Here is a 15,068-nt window from a genome sequence, read left to right on the forward strand (position 1 = left end):
AGGACTATAATTCATAAAGCTATAGAAAACAAACCTTAGTTTCCAATCCATAAACTAAGACCAACCAATCTGTTTCCCAGCCCATGGAAACTTACTAGCAAGCATAAATTGTGCTCTTCAGCTACGACAGTATAATAATCTAGTTGTACAGACAGTATTATACCAATGTGTGGTCCCCACTGGCTGAAAGACAGACATTAACATAATTTCATTTGCAGAATTTGGACAATTCCTTTTTTGCCTTCAAATATTTGGGATCAACTTTTCACATTTGATGTTGCAAAGACTCATAGACATTTGATTTATTCATAAATAGAATAGCTTCTCTGAAATAGCATTTCATCAAATCCAAATCCTGCAGTTAACTGCAAACAAGAATTGGGTAAAAATGCATAAAGACGTGTAGCTACATGCAGAGGGATACGTTGAATCTAAATTATAACTCACTTATTTCCCCTGATCCATGTGATATGAATTTTTTAATATTTCTCTCTCTCTAAATCAGTAATACTTTGCTTTACGTTTGCACTATTTCCAGCTTTTAAGTATGAGGTGCAAGGATTGAGAGAACCACAATATGGGACACATGCTTCAGTCTTTGGAATAGGAGTCAGAGGATCAGATACTATTAGCTCCATGGAACCTGAAATTTTTTCAGCTTCAGCCTCTTGTCCAATATTTTGATCATTCAACAAATCACTCTTCTTAGCATTCATATCTTCAATTTTTTTCACGTTTAAACTTTGACCAGCAAAATCATATTCTAGCGTATCATCTAGATTATCCTCTCCAAGGCGAGAATGTCTCTCCTTATTTGTGGAAATCTGAAATTGAATAAAAGTTGTATATTCTAAATACATAAAGGTCAGAACACACATTTAACAAACTTGTAGGTTTTTTTAAAATTATGGTAATTGAACCCGGATTTTTTTTATAAGCCATTGTGATTGTTTGCTGAGTCCTCACCTATCTTGACCTGATTTTATGATCATTTCTACCATGGTTATTAAGTGAGTCACCACAGTTGTTAAATGCAATGCATAAATCCAAATCCAGTTTATCCAATGGGCATTTTTGCTGGTTTTTGCCAGATTATAAAACATGATCACATAACCATGGCATACTGCAACTGGTTATAAATTCGAGTTAGTTGCCACATGAATGAAATGCAATCACATGGTTACAAGGGTGATGCAGCAGTCATAACTTTGGGGATGGGACATAAGTAGCTTTTTTGAGTCTGTTGTAAGTTTAAATAATTGTTAAGTGACCGTTCATAAGTTGATGACTACCTGTACTGGCTATTTTTCCATTATTTAAATCATATTAGTAAAAATACCAATATTCCTTCCTGGTGGAAAAAAACCCCAGAAGCTTGGTGAATCTAAAGAAATATTTAGATTTAAGGGGATTTGAGATAACCATAGTGAAGGCTTGTTATTATTTACCCATATAAATTAATGGAAAGCAGGCTTTTTAAAAATATACAGTGAATTATTAACAATAGTATTTTAAAGACATTTATGTTTTTAAAATCTAAGATCTTATAAAAAGAATATTTAATTAATGAGTAGGACTTAAATAATTCACCTGCCAGAATCAAAACAACATCAAAATAAGTGTTGTCCAAACAGAAGGCAAACCAACATTGAAAGTTTAGCTGAACTCAGACCTGAAATAACCAGCATATCAATGATTGATATTAGGAAAATTTTATCTAGATTTTAATCTAATCTAAAAGCCATAATTGGTCAAAATTTCAAGTTAACATGAATCACAAAGTTGTAAGTTTTCTTGTTTCCCTGGGTATCAAACATTTGAATCAAGTCAGAGCAAATTTGGTTTAGCAGTTACAGTGCTAGACTAGATACCCAGAGTTCTCATTTTCTTTTAGATATAGAAATAATCTGGGTAACTTTAAGCCAGTCACTTTTTTCACCCTAACTCACTTCAAAGAACAGTTTTTGTAAGGAGCATAGGTGGAAGCATTTATGTTTCCTTAAGTTATACAAAAAGTAGGATATAAATATAATAAACAAAATGACATGCTATTAATAATATTCAAGCTTGAACATTCCAAAAAAAGTTTAAAGTATTTTTAACACATGGAAGACAAAACAAAACTGGTGCATTCTTGAAAGTCAAAGGCTTTCACAAATGTCCCAGATTGCCTCTTCCATAAATTGGTAGCAAAATAATGTTTTCTAACTGCATGCTTATACTGTAAAGTGTTATAGAAGAATATAATTTTAAAAGTATCAAAAATTAGTGAGATATTAAGAAAGATCAGCAAGGATCAATTTCTTCATTCAATTCCATGCCTAGGTCATCTACCAGGCACATGAAAACTGAGTTCATATACCACACCAGGGCACAGATTTTCTTTTTAACAAGCCACAAATTTTGACTTTAAATAATCTAAAACTCTATACCAGTGATGGCGAACCTTTTTTGGCTCGCGTGCCACAAGTGGGGGGAGCGCAGGGGGGTCGAGTGCGGGTGTGCTGCACCCATAATGCAATGCGTGACTCCCCCCAGTGCGCATGCGCGCACAATGCGCGACCCCCCCATTTTTATATTTTTTTGCCCTCCCCAGGCTCCAGGGGCTTTATAAGAGCCTGGGTAGGGCAAAAAGAGCCTCCCCCGACCCCCTGGAGGCCCTCAGGAGGCTTCAGGGACTGTCCGGAGGCTTCCCTGAAGCCTTCGGAGCGCTTAAAACGACCCTCCGAGCAAACCGGAAGTGACTTCCGGGTTGCTCGGAGGGTGGTTTTAAGCATTCCGAAGGCTTCAGTGAAGCCTCGGACGGTCCCTGAAGCCTTCGGAACGCTTAAAACGACCCTCCAAGCAATCCGGAAGTCACTTCCGGTTTGCTCGGAGGGTGGTTTTAAGCGTTCTGAAGGCTTCGGGGACGGTCCCTGAAGCCTCTGGGGGGGGGCGGGGAGGCTCTTTTCGCCCTTCCCAGGCTCCTATAAAGCCTCTGGAGCCTGGGGAAGGCAAAAAATAGGTTTTAAAAAGATGAACTCAGCTGGCCAGCACGCACATGCGCGCTGGCCAGCTGACAGGGCAGCGCCTCGCGTGCCCTGACAAATGGCTCCACGTGCCACTTGTGGCACGCGTGCCATAGGTTCGCCATCACGGCTCTATACCCTCCATACCACATTCTAGTTTGCCAGCAAAGTATATGAAGTCATCAACACTCAAAACATCAGAACTTTATATCTGACAATTGTGTAAACATTTTTAAACAGAAAAACTTAGATTGATTCTCGCCTTCTTTAAGTTACACAAAGGATAATCCTTGCTTCTCCTGGGGCAATTTTTGCAAACTCTACCTGGTGAATTTTCCACTTCATGCTTGAATCTTCAACTTGAATCTGGTTACTGTTTTTCAACTGCCTGCACCCTATTTATAAGTTTTATAAGTGTTTTATTGCTTCTTGTAATTGTTCAGTAGCATTGTCTCTAACAGCTTTTCAGAACTATATCCACCTTTTCCTGTATTGTCTACATTTCCCACAACTATCACACTATTAGGTTAAGGCTGTGAGGTCAAACAAGGCAATTACTGTATGCTTGTGAATTTTTCATACCTTTCCTTTACCAAGCTAATATGAACAAGCTAAGCTATTTGACCCATACAGTAAGGTATGCTTCTTTCTACATTGTTCTTTATGGAAAAGGTTATAGTTTTCAGCAGCAGGGTTAAAGATATAAGAGAAATGTTTTTTCAAAAGTGCAGAATTTATTATTCGTTTTAGAGTTCATTCGAGTATATAGAAAGCTGCCAGAAGCCCTAAAACTAGATTTTATCTCAAACCTGATATTGAATTTTAAGACTATTAAAATTGGGAAATCAGCCTGGCAGACTCCCAAGCTGAAATTTGGAAGGTTAAGGATTTTCCATGCCTGTATTTTCATAAATCAAAGTTATAGTTTAACACAGCTAGGATTTAACCATTCTAATGGCTTATTTAATTAATCATAGTTCAATGATATGCTGCTATAAATGGACACTATTGCTATGACTTCCTATCTGTTCTACAATTAAAGAAACCTATCAATCTTTGGTTAAAAATAATCCTAAGAACATATTCTTACCTCTTCATCTGAAACTAAGTAATCAGAATTCTCCATTTCTTCCATGGTATAAATAAAACTCTGGGAAAGGAATACAATTAAGATGAAAAAATAAATTTCAATTCAAAGTATAAATATAACATTCAGACACCTATTTTTCCATTCATGCTTGGTAAAACTTCCTGATGTAAGAAAGATCTGAAATTAAAGTAGAATTTAGGAGTAATTATAAAATTGTACAGTTATTTACTTATTTACTGATAAAAATATATTTTCCTATTTTTACTTAGCCTTTTAGACCATATGACTACCAAAGTACAGTTCCCCACTTAGCACTAATATAAATTTATTGCTATAAGGCTGGCAAATTTTACCAACAGAAACTAAGCCAAATAAACCCTAGTAAATCTTACTTTAGCCATCTCTCTAAGAAGTATAATTTCCTACTGGCTTGTAGCTATTTTACATGTTTAAATCTTCCAGGTGAATCAAATAAAACAATCACCTACCAATCATTCATCCCATTGAAACTTATAAATGATTAAAAACAACTGCGTTCCCTTAAGCAAGGCCATGTTTGGTGTTAGCCATGGCTTTAATGAATAAATAGCAGTTCAAAATAGTTACTCAAACCTTTCATTAGAGTAGCTCTTCTAATTCAACTAGACTATTGGTTTGTCAAAATATAATTATTTAAAAGACCCACATGCTCTTTTGGTACTTCTTGCAATATTTATAAGGAGGAAAATATTAACATCCTAATTTCTTTTAACTTCCAAAGTGCAGATTGTTAATGTAAGAGGCACTATTAATTTTAAGATTGAAATATTCTATTTAACCAGATGGGGTTTCTTTTAATCTGCATGAGAAATAGATATTATATACCTAAATGTTCTAGACTTGTTATATACACCTTATTATCCTTTATTTAAAGATTATGGGGGAGCATTCATTGCAATATTCAGAGAATATGAATATGATCTAAACCACCTTTCATTTAAAAGCATTCTACCCATAAATAGGTGAACGGTATTGTTTTCCTCCCCTATAGTCCAGATGGTGACACATAAATATCACATATAGACACAGATATTTTCTCCAGCCTTTTCTTGATAATAGCACATAGAGAGATGGGGGAAAGTTCTGTTTAGAGAACCTTGGGTCACCTCAAGATGGAAGTGGGAAAAAGTAGGCACCCTGCATAAGTCTCCCCAGCCCCATTCTTGATAAATAGCACTCTGTCCTGAGGCAAACCAGAAGGGCGGATGAGAAGGATATTGACAGAACAATTGATTGAAATAAGCAGCTGCAGAAAATGAATGGAGCAGGCTAGAAGGAAGAGCTGTACATGCAAAACTTGAGGAAAAGTGGAGAGGAGTACTCCAGATTTATGGAAAGATAAGAGTTAAATTGCTTTCTATGGGAAATTGTGATAAGACAAGAAACAAGTGTAGGACTAGAACTTGGAAACTTTTCTAGATAGGAAGATTATGCTAATTGCACCTAAAAGACTATTATTCTATGGGAGTAAGATTGTTCCAAAAACCACCATTGAATCAAGAGCCGATATATAATCTATTTACTCAAAACTAAAAGGAACATGTAAAGAAATAATTTTGTAATATTTTTAATTCAGGTCTTGCTTCTTAAAATAAGTAGTTCCTCTAAGTTTCCAAGTTAAATATTAAAAACATTTAAACTCATCATTTATCTAGATAGAGATAAAAGTAGGAAAATGTCTGTTTGTGAATTATAGCAATCTTGCATGGTAATCCAGAATTATGCCTAGATCAGGAACATATGACAATGCCTCAGTAAACCAGGGTTAGTTTTTCAGTATCCAGCTCTGCATGGTTCACAGACTTAATTGACTTATTTAATATATCACAACAAATAAATTAAATTCTGCAAGTTCAATGAAGCTTTAATATTGTGTGATCTTGCAGATTATCTGAAACATGATATTTTATAGCTGTTTGAGTCTATTAGGAAGAATATTGGGAGATATATTATATTGAACAGCCATACTGTAAACCAAATAGCCAACACTCTGGAAGATAGGCTTAAGATACAGAAGGATCTTAACAAACTTGAACATTGGGCACTATCTAATAAAATGAAATTCAATGGTGAAAAGAGTAAGGTTCTACATTTAGGCAACAAAAATGGAATGCACAGGTACAGTATAGATCAGTGATGGCAAACCTATGGCACGCGTGCCACAGGTGGCACGCATAGCAATTTGTCAGGGCACGCAAGGCGCTGCCCTGTCAGGTGGCCAGCGCGCATGTGCGCGCTGGCCAGCTGAGTTCACCGTTTTTAAAAGCCATATTTTCGCCCTCCCCAGGCTCCAGAGGCTTTATAGGAGCCTGGAGAGGGCGAAAAGAGCCTCCCCCGCACCCCCCAGAGGCCCTCCGGAGGCTTCAGGGACAGTCTGGAGGCTTCCCTGAAGCTTTTGGAATGCTTAAAATGACCCTCCGAGCAAACCGGAAATGACTTCCAGTTTGCTCGGAGGGTCGTTTTGAGTGCTCCAAAGGCATCAGGGAAGCCTCCGGATGGTCCCTGAAGCCTTCGGAACGCTTAAAACGACCCTCCGAGCAAGGGTCGTTTTAAATGCTCCGAAGGTGTCAGGGAAGTCTCCGGACGGTCCCTGAAGCCTCCGGAAGGCCTCGGGGGGGGGAGGCTCTTTTCGCCCTCCCCAGGGTCCTATAAAGGCTCGGGATCCTGGGGAGGGTGAAAAAAGCATGTAAAAATGGGGGGCCACACCTGTTGTGCGTGCACATTGCATTATGGGTGCGGCACGCCCGCACACAACCCCACTGCACTCCCCCCACTTGTGGCACGTGAGCCGAAAAAATTTCGCCATCACTGGTATAGATGATACCTTGCTCAGTAGTAGAATCTGTGAAAGGGATCTTGGAGTCCCAGTGGACAACCATTTAAATATGAACCAGCAGTGTGCAGCAGCTGCCAAAAAAGCCAACACAGTTCTAGGCTGCATAAATAGAGGGATAGAATCAAGATCACGTGAAGTGTTAATACCACTTTATAATGCCTTGGTAAGGCCACACTTGGAATACTGCATTCAGTTTTGGTCGCCACGGTGTAGAAAAGATGTGCAGACTCTAGAAAGAGTGCAGAGAAGAGCAACAAAGATGATTAGGGGACTGGAGACTAAAACATATGAAGAACGGTTGCAGGAAGTGGGTATGTTTAGCTTAAGAGAAAGAAGGGCTAGGGGAGACATGATAGCAGTGTTCCAATATCTCAGGGGTTGCCACAAAGAAGAGGGAGTCAAACTATTCTCCAAGGCACCTGAGGGTAGAACAAGAAGCAATGGGTGGAAACTAATCAAGGAGAGAAGCAACTTAGAACTGAGGAGAAATTTCCTGGCAGTTAGAACAATTAATCAGTGGAACAGCTTGCCTCCAGAAGTTGTGAATGCCCCAACACTGGAAGTCTTTAAGAAGATGTTGGATAGCCATCTCTCTGAAATGGTATAGGGTTTCCTGCCTAAGCAGGGGGTTGAACTAGAAGACCTCCAAGGTCCCTTCCAACTCTACTATTGTATTGTATTGTATTAAATTTCTGAATCTCAGCAACTTTAAATTGTATGATCAATTCCCAAAATTCCCCAGCCAAAATGCTGAAGTTCACATACATTAAAGTTGCTAGGGTTGAGTAATACTGTTTTAAGCAGTACTATTAAGCAGTAGTAGAGACTTAGAAATTCAGGAGAAATTTCTGTCATGGAATAGAATATTCTCAGGAAAAAGGAGAGAAATAATTATTTGCATTTTTTTCTTCTGTACTTCAAACCGTGGGAAAGAGGATATTTACATAGAACAGTAGAATAACAATCTATATCACCCCTTTGCTCTCCTTATATGTATATACAATTATAATTCTACGTTTCCATGCTAACTTGGCCAGGCAACATCAGAGTTACTCTCCAGCATATCTGGGGGATACAAAGTTGTTAAAAACAAATGAGTTGGGGTTTTGGTCTCGACCAAATTTTAGCCAAAGATTAGCCCTTTTTGATGTGCTCCCAGTTGACCTTTGAGTTGCTAGTTGGGACTACATTTTAAATATGTAAATGGTGCCAAAACCCTAAAAAAAGAAAGATGAAGCTAGGACAAAAAAAATATTGAAATCCAAATCATATTTTCCTACAATTAAACCTGAACAAACTGCTCTGCGTATTGTATTTCCATTTTCCACTATATTATAGATTATACAACTTTTGGTGGTGTCTGTAGGCTGCACCAAAACTTTGTGGGAATATCATGATACTGTGACTCATCAGGCTATACATGCCTGGTGTAATTCTTCTAGCCACTTCTTACGTTGTCACCTACCTGTAAAACTGTAGATTCTTGAGGGAGATAAATTTATATTGTGGTTGCAGAGGTTTTTCTTTGCTTTTTTCTTTTCTTTTTAAGGCTGCCTACTCTATCCTCTCTGTATCATGAGAGGACCTGTTTTTGGAAAACAGAGTACCAATGTAGTACTTTGTTTCCAGATTGTTAATCATACAATGAGTGCCAAAGAGCCAGCAGCTTCCTTTTAATTACTTGGTTGGATTCTTGCTTTATCTTGAAAGCACCATCCTGGGTATTCAGACATGGCAATGAGGCTGATGAAGATTTCAGTCTCCAAATGGTTTGATTGGTTCTGTTGATTTTCTATAGCTGCTCATTATCTCAATCTACCCATGGAACTATAAAGAACAAGCTAGCATTTAATCTTTTCCCCCCAAAGTATTTTTTGAAAGATTGTTAATATGAATTTGAGATAGAAAATGTATCTGAACTGTGCAAATTATACTCATATGTTGAACAATTCGGTTCGTTGCTTCAGTCCCATTTAGTGTTACTTATATTTTTGTTGCTCTTGTATAAATCAGGGGTGTCAAACTCATATCATCACGTTGTCACATGACTTATCGTGACTTTCCCCCTGTCACTAAACCAGGCATGGGTGTGGCCAGCGTGTGATGGATCTGGCCCGCATGAATTCAACACCCTTGGTGTAAATTTTATTAAGCTTTATGAGCTTTCGCAGTATCTCCTGTACTATCTTTCATTCAAATCCATGCATGAAATTAACTGTACATGTGTATATTGGACATGGGAAGAAAGAACTGCTTGAGAACTTGTGGCACATACATCAGATTCATTATACTGTAATTCACTTAGAAGATACAGCTATTTTGCCATTCTCCTCTTGGAGCAGTAGGAAATGAAGATCTTTCAAATCTGGCTGCTCAGCCAGTGTGCTTTACTGCTTTACTGCACACTGGAATAGTGAAACAGTGTACACGTGTTTCTACTCATACAGCTTTAATGTAAATGCCATGACTGATGATTTCTTCTGCTAAAATTCCAGGTCCATCCAAAATTGTCCTGTACAGGAAAATCCACCTCCAAATGGCATGAACAATGCTCTGGTTACTGTAGGCATTAGAAAGATTTTTTTTTTCTTGTTTGAAACATCATTGACTGATTGAACAGTTTATTTATTTTTTACATGTTTGAACTGGCCTCCCTCAAAAAATAACATTATTTTATTCCTCCTTGAAACTATTGGCCAACCAGTCAACTATTCAAGCTATCAACCAACAGATGTGTTGAGATCTTTCGATTGCCATCTAGGGGTCATCCAGAACTGTACAGTCAAGATGAAGCCAGTGGATATGTGCTGCTAAGAACTAGAGTTTGAAAAAGAGGGTTTGCTGTAAACGAACAGAATCTACTTCAGATTCATCTAAACTATGAATCCCTTCGGCCAATTCCTGCTGGAAGTAACAGCCACTGGGAGTGAATTTTCTATTAAGCAGACTGCCAAGTTCCTTTCAGTTACACTTTCAATTATGGCATACATGACCTGCTCACTTTCCTGGGTTTTACTTTCAGGGTTGATCACTGGACTAGTGAATCAATCAAGCCATTTTTAAGAAAAGCCATTGCAGAATTGGATTTCCTTTGCAGGCAGGAAAAGAACTAAAAGATGGGTGAAGAGATCAGGAAGCAGGGTAAAGGGTTTATATCAAAGGCAACTGGAACTAAAAGATTGCTGGCATGGAACATTGCTGGCAAGGAACAGGGCAACTCCTCAATCCACTTCAGTCCACAATATATTCCTAAACAAAGCATTTATATCAGGGTATTAGGGAAAAAACCCAACACTTAAACATCTTAAACTGTCCAAAGGACATCTCAGCCTGAGGGAGAATGTTGAATAATAGGTGGAAGCATGGAAATGTGCTTGTGATAGTTAGTAGGCCATTTTTGTTCTAGGCAAAAAAGATTATTTAGCCTTAGAAAGGAATAGATAATTCTAGATACAAATAATTATACCATTTTAAGAGTTAGATTTTTGTGTAAAATTTGAGAAAGATGCTTCTGCTTTTACTAGAGAGAGAGAGAGAAAACCAACCACTAGTATGCTTTTTGTTAAATGGTACATTCAAACTGAAGAAATATATTGTATATTTTGCTGCTCTTGTGGAAATATTTACTACAGGTAGCCCTCAACTTATGACCATAATTGAGCCCGACATTTCTGTTGTCAAGTGAGACATTTGTTAAGTGAGTTTAACCATTTTATGACTTTTCTTGCCCCAGTTGTTAAGTGAATCATTGCAGTTGTTAAGTTAGTGATATGGTTGTTAAGAGAACCTGGCTTCCCCATTGACTTTGCTTGTCAGAAGGTCACAAAAGGCAAAACACATGACTGTGGGCATTGCAACCATCATAACTAAGAGTCAGTTGCCAAGCCTCTGAATTTTGATCATGTGACTGATCACGTGCTCCTGCAACGGTCATAAATGTGAAAAACGGTCATAAGTCACTTTTTAAAGGACTATTGTAACTTTGAACAGTCACTAAACAAACTGTTGTAAGTTGAGGACTATCTGTACTACATATAATGTAATGGATTAAATGCTCATTTAAAATAATAGAATATAATCCCCAGCAGAAGACAGTATTTGCTGCCTTTGTACATCATGCAAGCCATAATGTGGAATTTGGGGATTTTGGCTTAACTTGATGTGTGAATCCAGCCATGGAGTGAATCTTATACAGCAGGCAAGAGTTCAAACAACCATGTCTTAGGGCAATGTGGGAATTTGATTTCTCACATTACACTCAGCCAGTTACCAATTACATGGCGATTTAGTGTGTCTTTCTTTTGATCTGCAAGAGTAAAACTGACCTTTGTAACAAATTGTTGTAATATATACACTCATTTATACTTTAAAAATGCAATGCAATATGTTGCCTTATAGTTCAACACTAATCTGACAAGATTCACTATTTGACCCTGTGCCATTTGTGGCTCAAAAAAAGAAAACTTACTTGCTCTAAATTACTTCACATTAGGGGGGCTGTCTGTCTTTATTCACTCATTGCTATGGGAAAGGCACTCTGTGCATGCCCATTAATTACTTTTTAAGCATCAACATCAAATACCAAATTTTCAAAAGTATCTGGTTTGTGATAGAGGTTGTCAGACTGAAATGTGTATGCGGATAAAAGAAGGGAAGTTTAACAACCCAGAAGAATAAAACCACATACTGTATGTTTTCTTAGAACAGAGCCCCACTGGGGGGATGGGGGTGGGGGCAGAGTGGGAGCCCTCAATGAAACCTGAACACTGGGAAAGATCGATGATGACAGCTTCCCTTTGCCAGATGAATTTTGGCAACCGCTTTTAATAGCCCCTGCTGCAACAACCAGCTCGGGAGAGGAGGGGGCTGCTGAATCCGCTGTTTTCGAGTGCCCCCCCATCTCCCCCCTCTGAAAGCTCCATTGCTTCCATTCAGACTAGAGATCAATAGGATGGGGACGGCTTTTCCCCAACCGAGACTCCCGGTTGGCAAAAGGCCTATATAACCAGCAGAGAGCAGCTGAAGCTTTCCCACTCCCCGGCTTCCAGCATTAGCAGGCAGGGCAAAGCCGATCTAGGGGCTCCGCAGCCAGCCTCTTCGTCCCTACAGACAAGTCTGCCTGGGGCTGGAGTTGACCAGCGAAGGCATTGCGTTTCTTGGAGCAGGAGATGAGTGGAAGGGTCACAGCCAGACCGGAGGCGGGGTCTCGGGAAGCCTTGGCTGCTGCAGCTGCCGCGGCTTAGTGCTTTTACTACGTCCCCAGCGCAGAGACCCTTCGGTGACTTGTTCCTTGGGAGGTGTCGGCGCTGCTGCTGCTGCAGGCTGTCTCCTGCTATTCTCGAGGCTTGGTGAGATGCTCCCTGAGCCGGTCGCTGCTATGCTCCCTTCCAAGGGCCGTGTTCCCATCCCGTTGCTGGTTGTGGTCGCCTGGTTGCTGTGGGCGCAGAGCTGCTTCTCCCAGCGCCTCTTGAGTGGTGAGTAAAGAGAAGAAGCGTCCAATTTATTCCAGTTTGAGAGAGAAGTTTCATCCGTGGATTCAGCTGCTCCAGGATGTCCCGTTTTAATCTCTAGGGCTGTACTTTATTATCCTCTGCTTGTTTCCTGCTGCAGCTGACCAAGAGCTGTGAGCGGTCCTTTGAACAATGGCTAAAAGTTTCGAAAGAGAAAATTCTCCGGAACTTCTCCTAATTCATTGTAATTATTTAGTGATAAGTAGCTGCATTCTAAGGATATCTAGAAGTAATCCGTGTCTAGTTTTGTACACTCCAGGAGATGAGCAATGTCGGTTGAAACAGAGTTTAGATGATATTATGTGAGAGAGCTAAATGCTTAGATTTAGACAGGAACACTACATCTGTATCCTTGAGTCTTCTGATTTTTACAAGCATGTTTGCCTTCTCATTCCATCTCCCCCCATACTACTGTACTTACTTTGAAATATTATTGCTTTATCTGGCTTTTTCTGCTAATAATGGTATGTCCATTAAATATCACAATATGTTACCCTCCCAGCGAAAATACTCAAAATTATTTGACAGTTATGATAGAATGATTCTCTTTAATAATGCAATTAATAGTAATCTTGGTTATGATGAAAATGCATTTTCCAAATTTTTGGCTTATGTTCTAAGTAATTATTCTAATGTGTGGTTATACTTTTTGTTCCCAGCACATCCACCAAACTTTAATTTCAATTAATGTCTAGAAAAGTATTCACCCTTCCTTCACCAAGGCTGTACAATATATTCTGCAATCATTTCTCCATCCTACTCTGCCCCCAGGGCACAAAAGAGTAAGTTGTATGAAGCATCCTTTGGATATATCTAAGGTTTCAAATGTGATTACAGCCTCTGATTGATGATAGTGTGGTTGAGAAAACTCAGGTTTTGAGAACAGCTGTCAATTAGAGTCAGTGTCTGAATAAACAAGAGTATAAGCCTTTCTATTTACATTATGAATACCTAAAGGCAAATATACCAACAATTGAGCAAACGAAGATGTTTTATTATCCTGAAATATTCTCATATGTTCAAACCACATAATCTTTGAAGCAGACTGTATCATTGTCAGACGTTGTCTTACAATTATTTGCTACATATTACTAGTATGAAAATGGTTCACTAAAATAGAAAATGGACAACCAATTTCAAGTTAGTCATTTTGGAATATATCTTTAGAGAATAATAGCACTGGAGGTTGGCTTGGGTTACTTAAATATCTATTTCCTTGTACACTAATGTCTAACAACCTCATAGACTGTGTATTTGTTTATAAGAAAAGATATGTGCACATTTTCTAAGGATGTTCGTTAAACTTTTTTTTAAACCACCTCAGTTTCTCTTCACAAGAAGGTAACATTACACATTTGACTTATATTTTCTTTGTTGTGGGATAGAGTTCAATCTACTGTCTCCATTAATGCTATAACTGGCCAGTTCTGGATACAGAATTGTTACAAAATAGAGCAGGCATTTTTCTGATACCAATAAAGGAGAATATTTGTAGTTCAGGGTTGAAATGAAGAATCCTGATAATATTTACCTAGTTTGGATAATGAAAAATTTACAAGAAAATAGCACCAAGGATCCTACATTTTTCTGAGGCATTACATAATGGATTTTCTCATCCATGTCATGCCACTGCAAATAATTATAATGGGGAAGCTCTTGGGAGGGCCAAGAATTCACAATGGAGATACTGATCTTGATGTGACGATGTGCTGCATTCAACTTGAAAAAAAGTTTAAATTAAGTATAGGTGTATGTAAAGTTGCAGAATACATAGAAATAACCCTAATAAATAATATATTAAAAAAGAAATAAGTAATCTCTGTCTCTCCAGTTGTTCCTTGTTGTCCAAAAGATTTGGTGGGACAAATTCAATATCAGGAAGGCCACAAGTATTCTATTCATGGCATATAGAAACAAATTAATGACATACGAAAGACTAGGTTAGACAGGACAAATATGATTGGAAGTACTTTGTGTCACAGAAGCAACATGTTTCAGTCTATGAAAGTCAGGAATGACATTTGTCTTTTGATGTAGATTTTGTGACAAAACATGACAATTTTAAACATAACAATTGCACCCATCAGCAGGAATAGATATTAAAAACTAATATCCAAAGGGGACACATTTTACTTTTCTATGGATACTTGTTAGCAGGGAGGTTGTTTTTATACATTAGGGCAAATTAGACAGACTTTTAACAGCTGGTCCCATACATGAGAACCAGCTGTCCTTTTAAAGGGCTGCCAATTCTTAACACACTCTAGATCAGGGGCGTCAAACTCACTTCATCATGGCGGCGTCACGTGATGTATTAAGACTCCCCCCCTTCGCTAAACTGGGCATGGGCAGCATGTGACACATCCAGCCTGCAGACTGGGAGTTTGACAGCCCTGCTTTACAGGTGAAACTCAAAAAATTAGAATATTGTGCAAAAGTTCATATTTTTCAGTAATGGAACTTAAAAGGTGGAACTAATATATGAGATAGACGCATTACATGCAAAGCAAGATAGTTCAAGCCATGATTTCTTATAATTGTGATGATTATGGCTTACAGCTCATGAAACTCTCAAATCCACAATC

General features: G+C 38.4%; 2 protein-coding genes across 6 annotated transcripts in view; one reads left to right on the top strand and one right to left on the bottom strand.

The window, feature by feature from the left end:
* Nucleotides 1-254: 254 nt before the first annotated feature.
* LOC309390829 (uncharacterized protein) lies at nucleotides 255-4,682 on the bottom strand. Of its 4 annotated transcripts, none has more exons than XM_081950634.1 (3): nucleotides 4,587-4,682; nucleotides 4,099-4,158; nucleotides 255-824 (listed from the first exon to the last, which is right to left on the bottom strand). In XM_081950634.1, exons 2-3 carry the CDS (start codon nucleotides 4,141-4,143, stop codon nucleotides 480-482), a joined length of 390 nt encoding a protein of 129 aa, XP_081806760.1. In that variant the 5' UTR covers nucleotides 4,144-4,158; nucleotides 4,587-4,682; the 3' UTR covers nucleotides 255-479. The 4 variants fall into 4 exon arrangements, with proteins under 4 accessions (XP_081806760.1, XP_081806759.1, XP_081806757.1 ...); XM_081950633.1 differs by having other exon boundaries at nucleotides 256-824; nucleotides 4,099-4,275; nucleotides 4,587-4,649; XM_081950631.1 differs by lacking the exon at nucleotides 4,587-4,682 and adding an exon at nucleotides 4,491-4,583 and having other exon boundaries at nucleotides 256-824.
* The window catches only part of CHODL (chondrolectin), a 36,105-nt gene continuing 24,608 nt past the window's right edge, over nucleotides 3,572-15,068 (top strand). The window contains exon 1 of one of the 2 annotated variants that reach the window (XM_081950628.1): nucleotides 3,572-3,645. Coding sequence is in view for 1 of the 2 variants with exons in the window: in XM_081950630.1 (XP_081806756.1) it covers nucleotides 12,327-12,447 (121 nt within the window). In the remaining variant the exon portion in view is untranslated. Of the gene's footprint in view, nucleotides 3,646-12,186; nucleotides 12,448-15,068 lie in introns of those variants that run through there. The other variant, XM_081950630.1, reaches the window with a different exon arrangement.

Source organism: Natrix helvetica (assembly GCF_964273705.1).
Source record: "Natrix helvetica genome assembly, chromosome: 4".
NCBI lineage: Eukaryota > Metazoa > Chordata > Lepidosauria > Squamata > Natricidae > Natrix > Natrix helvetica.

What these genes read in the sequence shown, in the direction of transcription:
- LOC309390829 (XM_081950631.1), bottom strand. An exon ending in ACTTAGTTTCAGATGAAGAG is followed by an intron (nt 825 to 4,098) that starts GTAAGAATATGT and finishes ATTCAATTTCAG; the next exon opens with ATTTCCACAAATAAGGAGAG.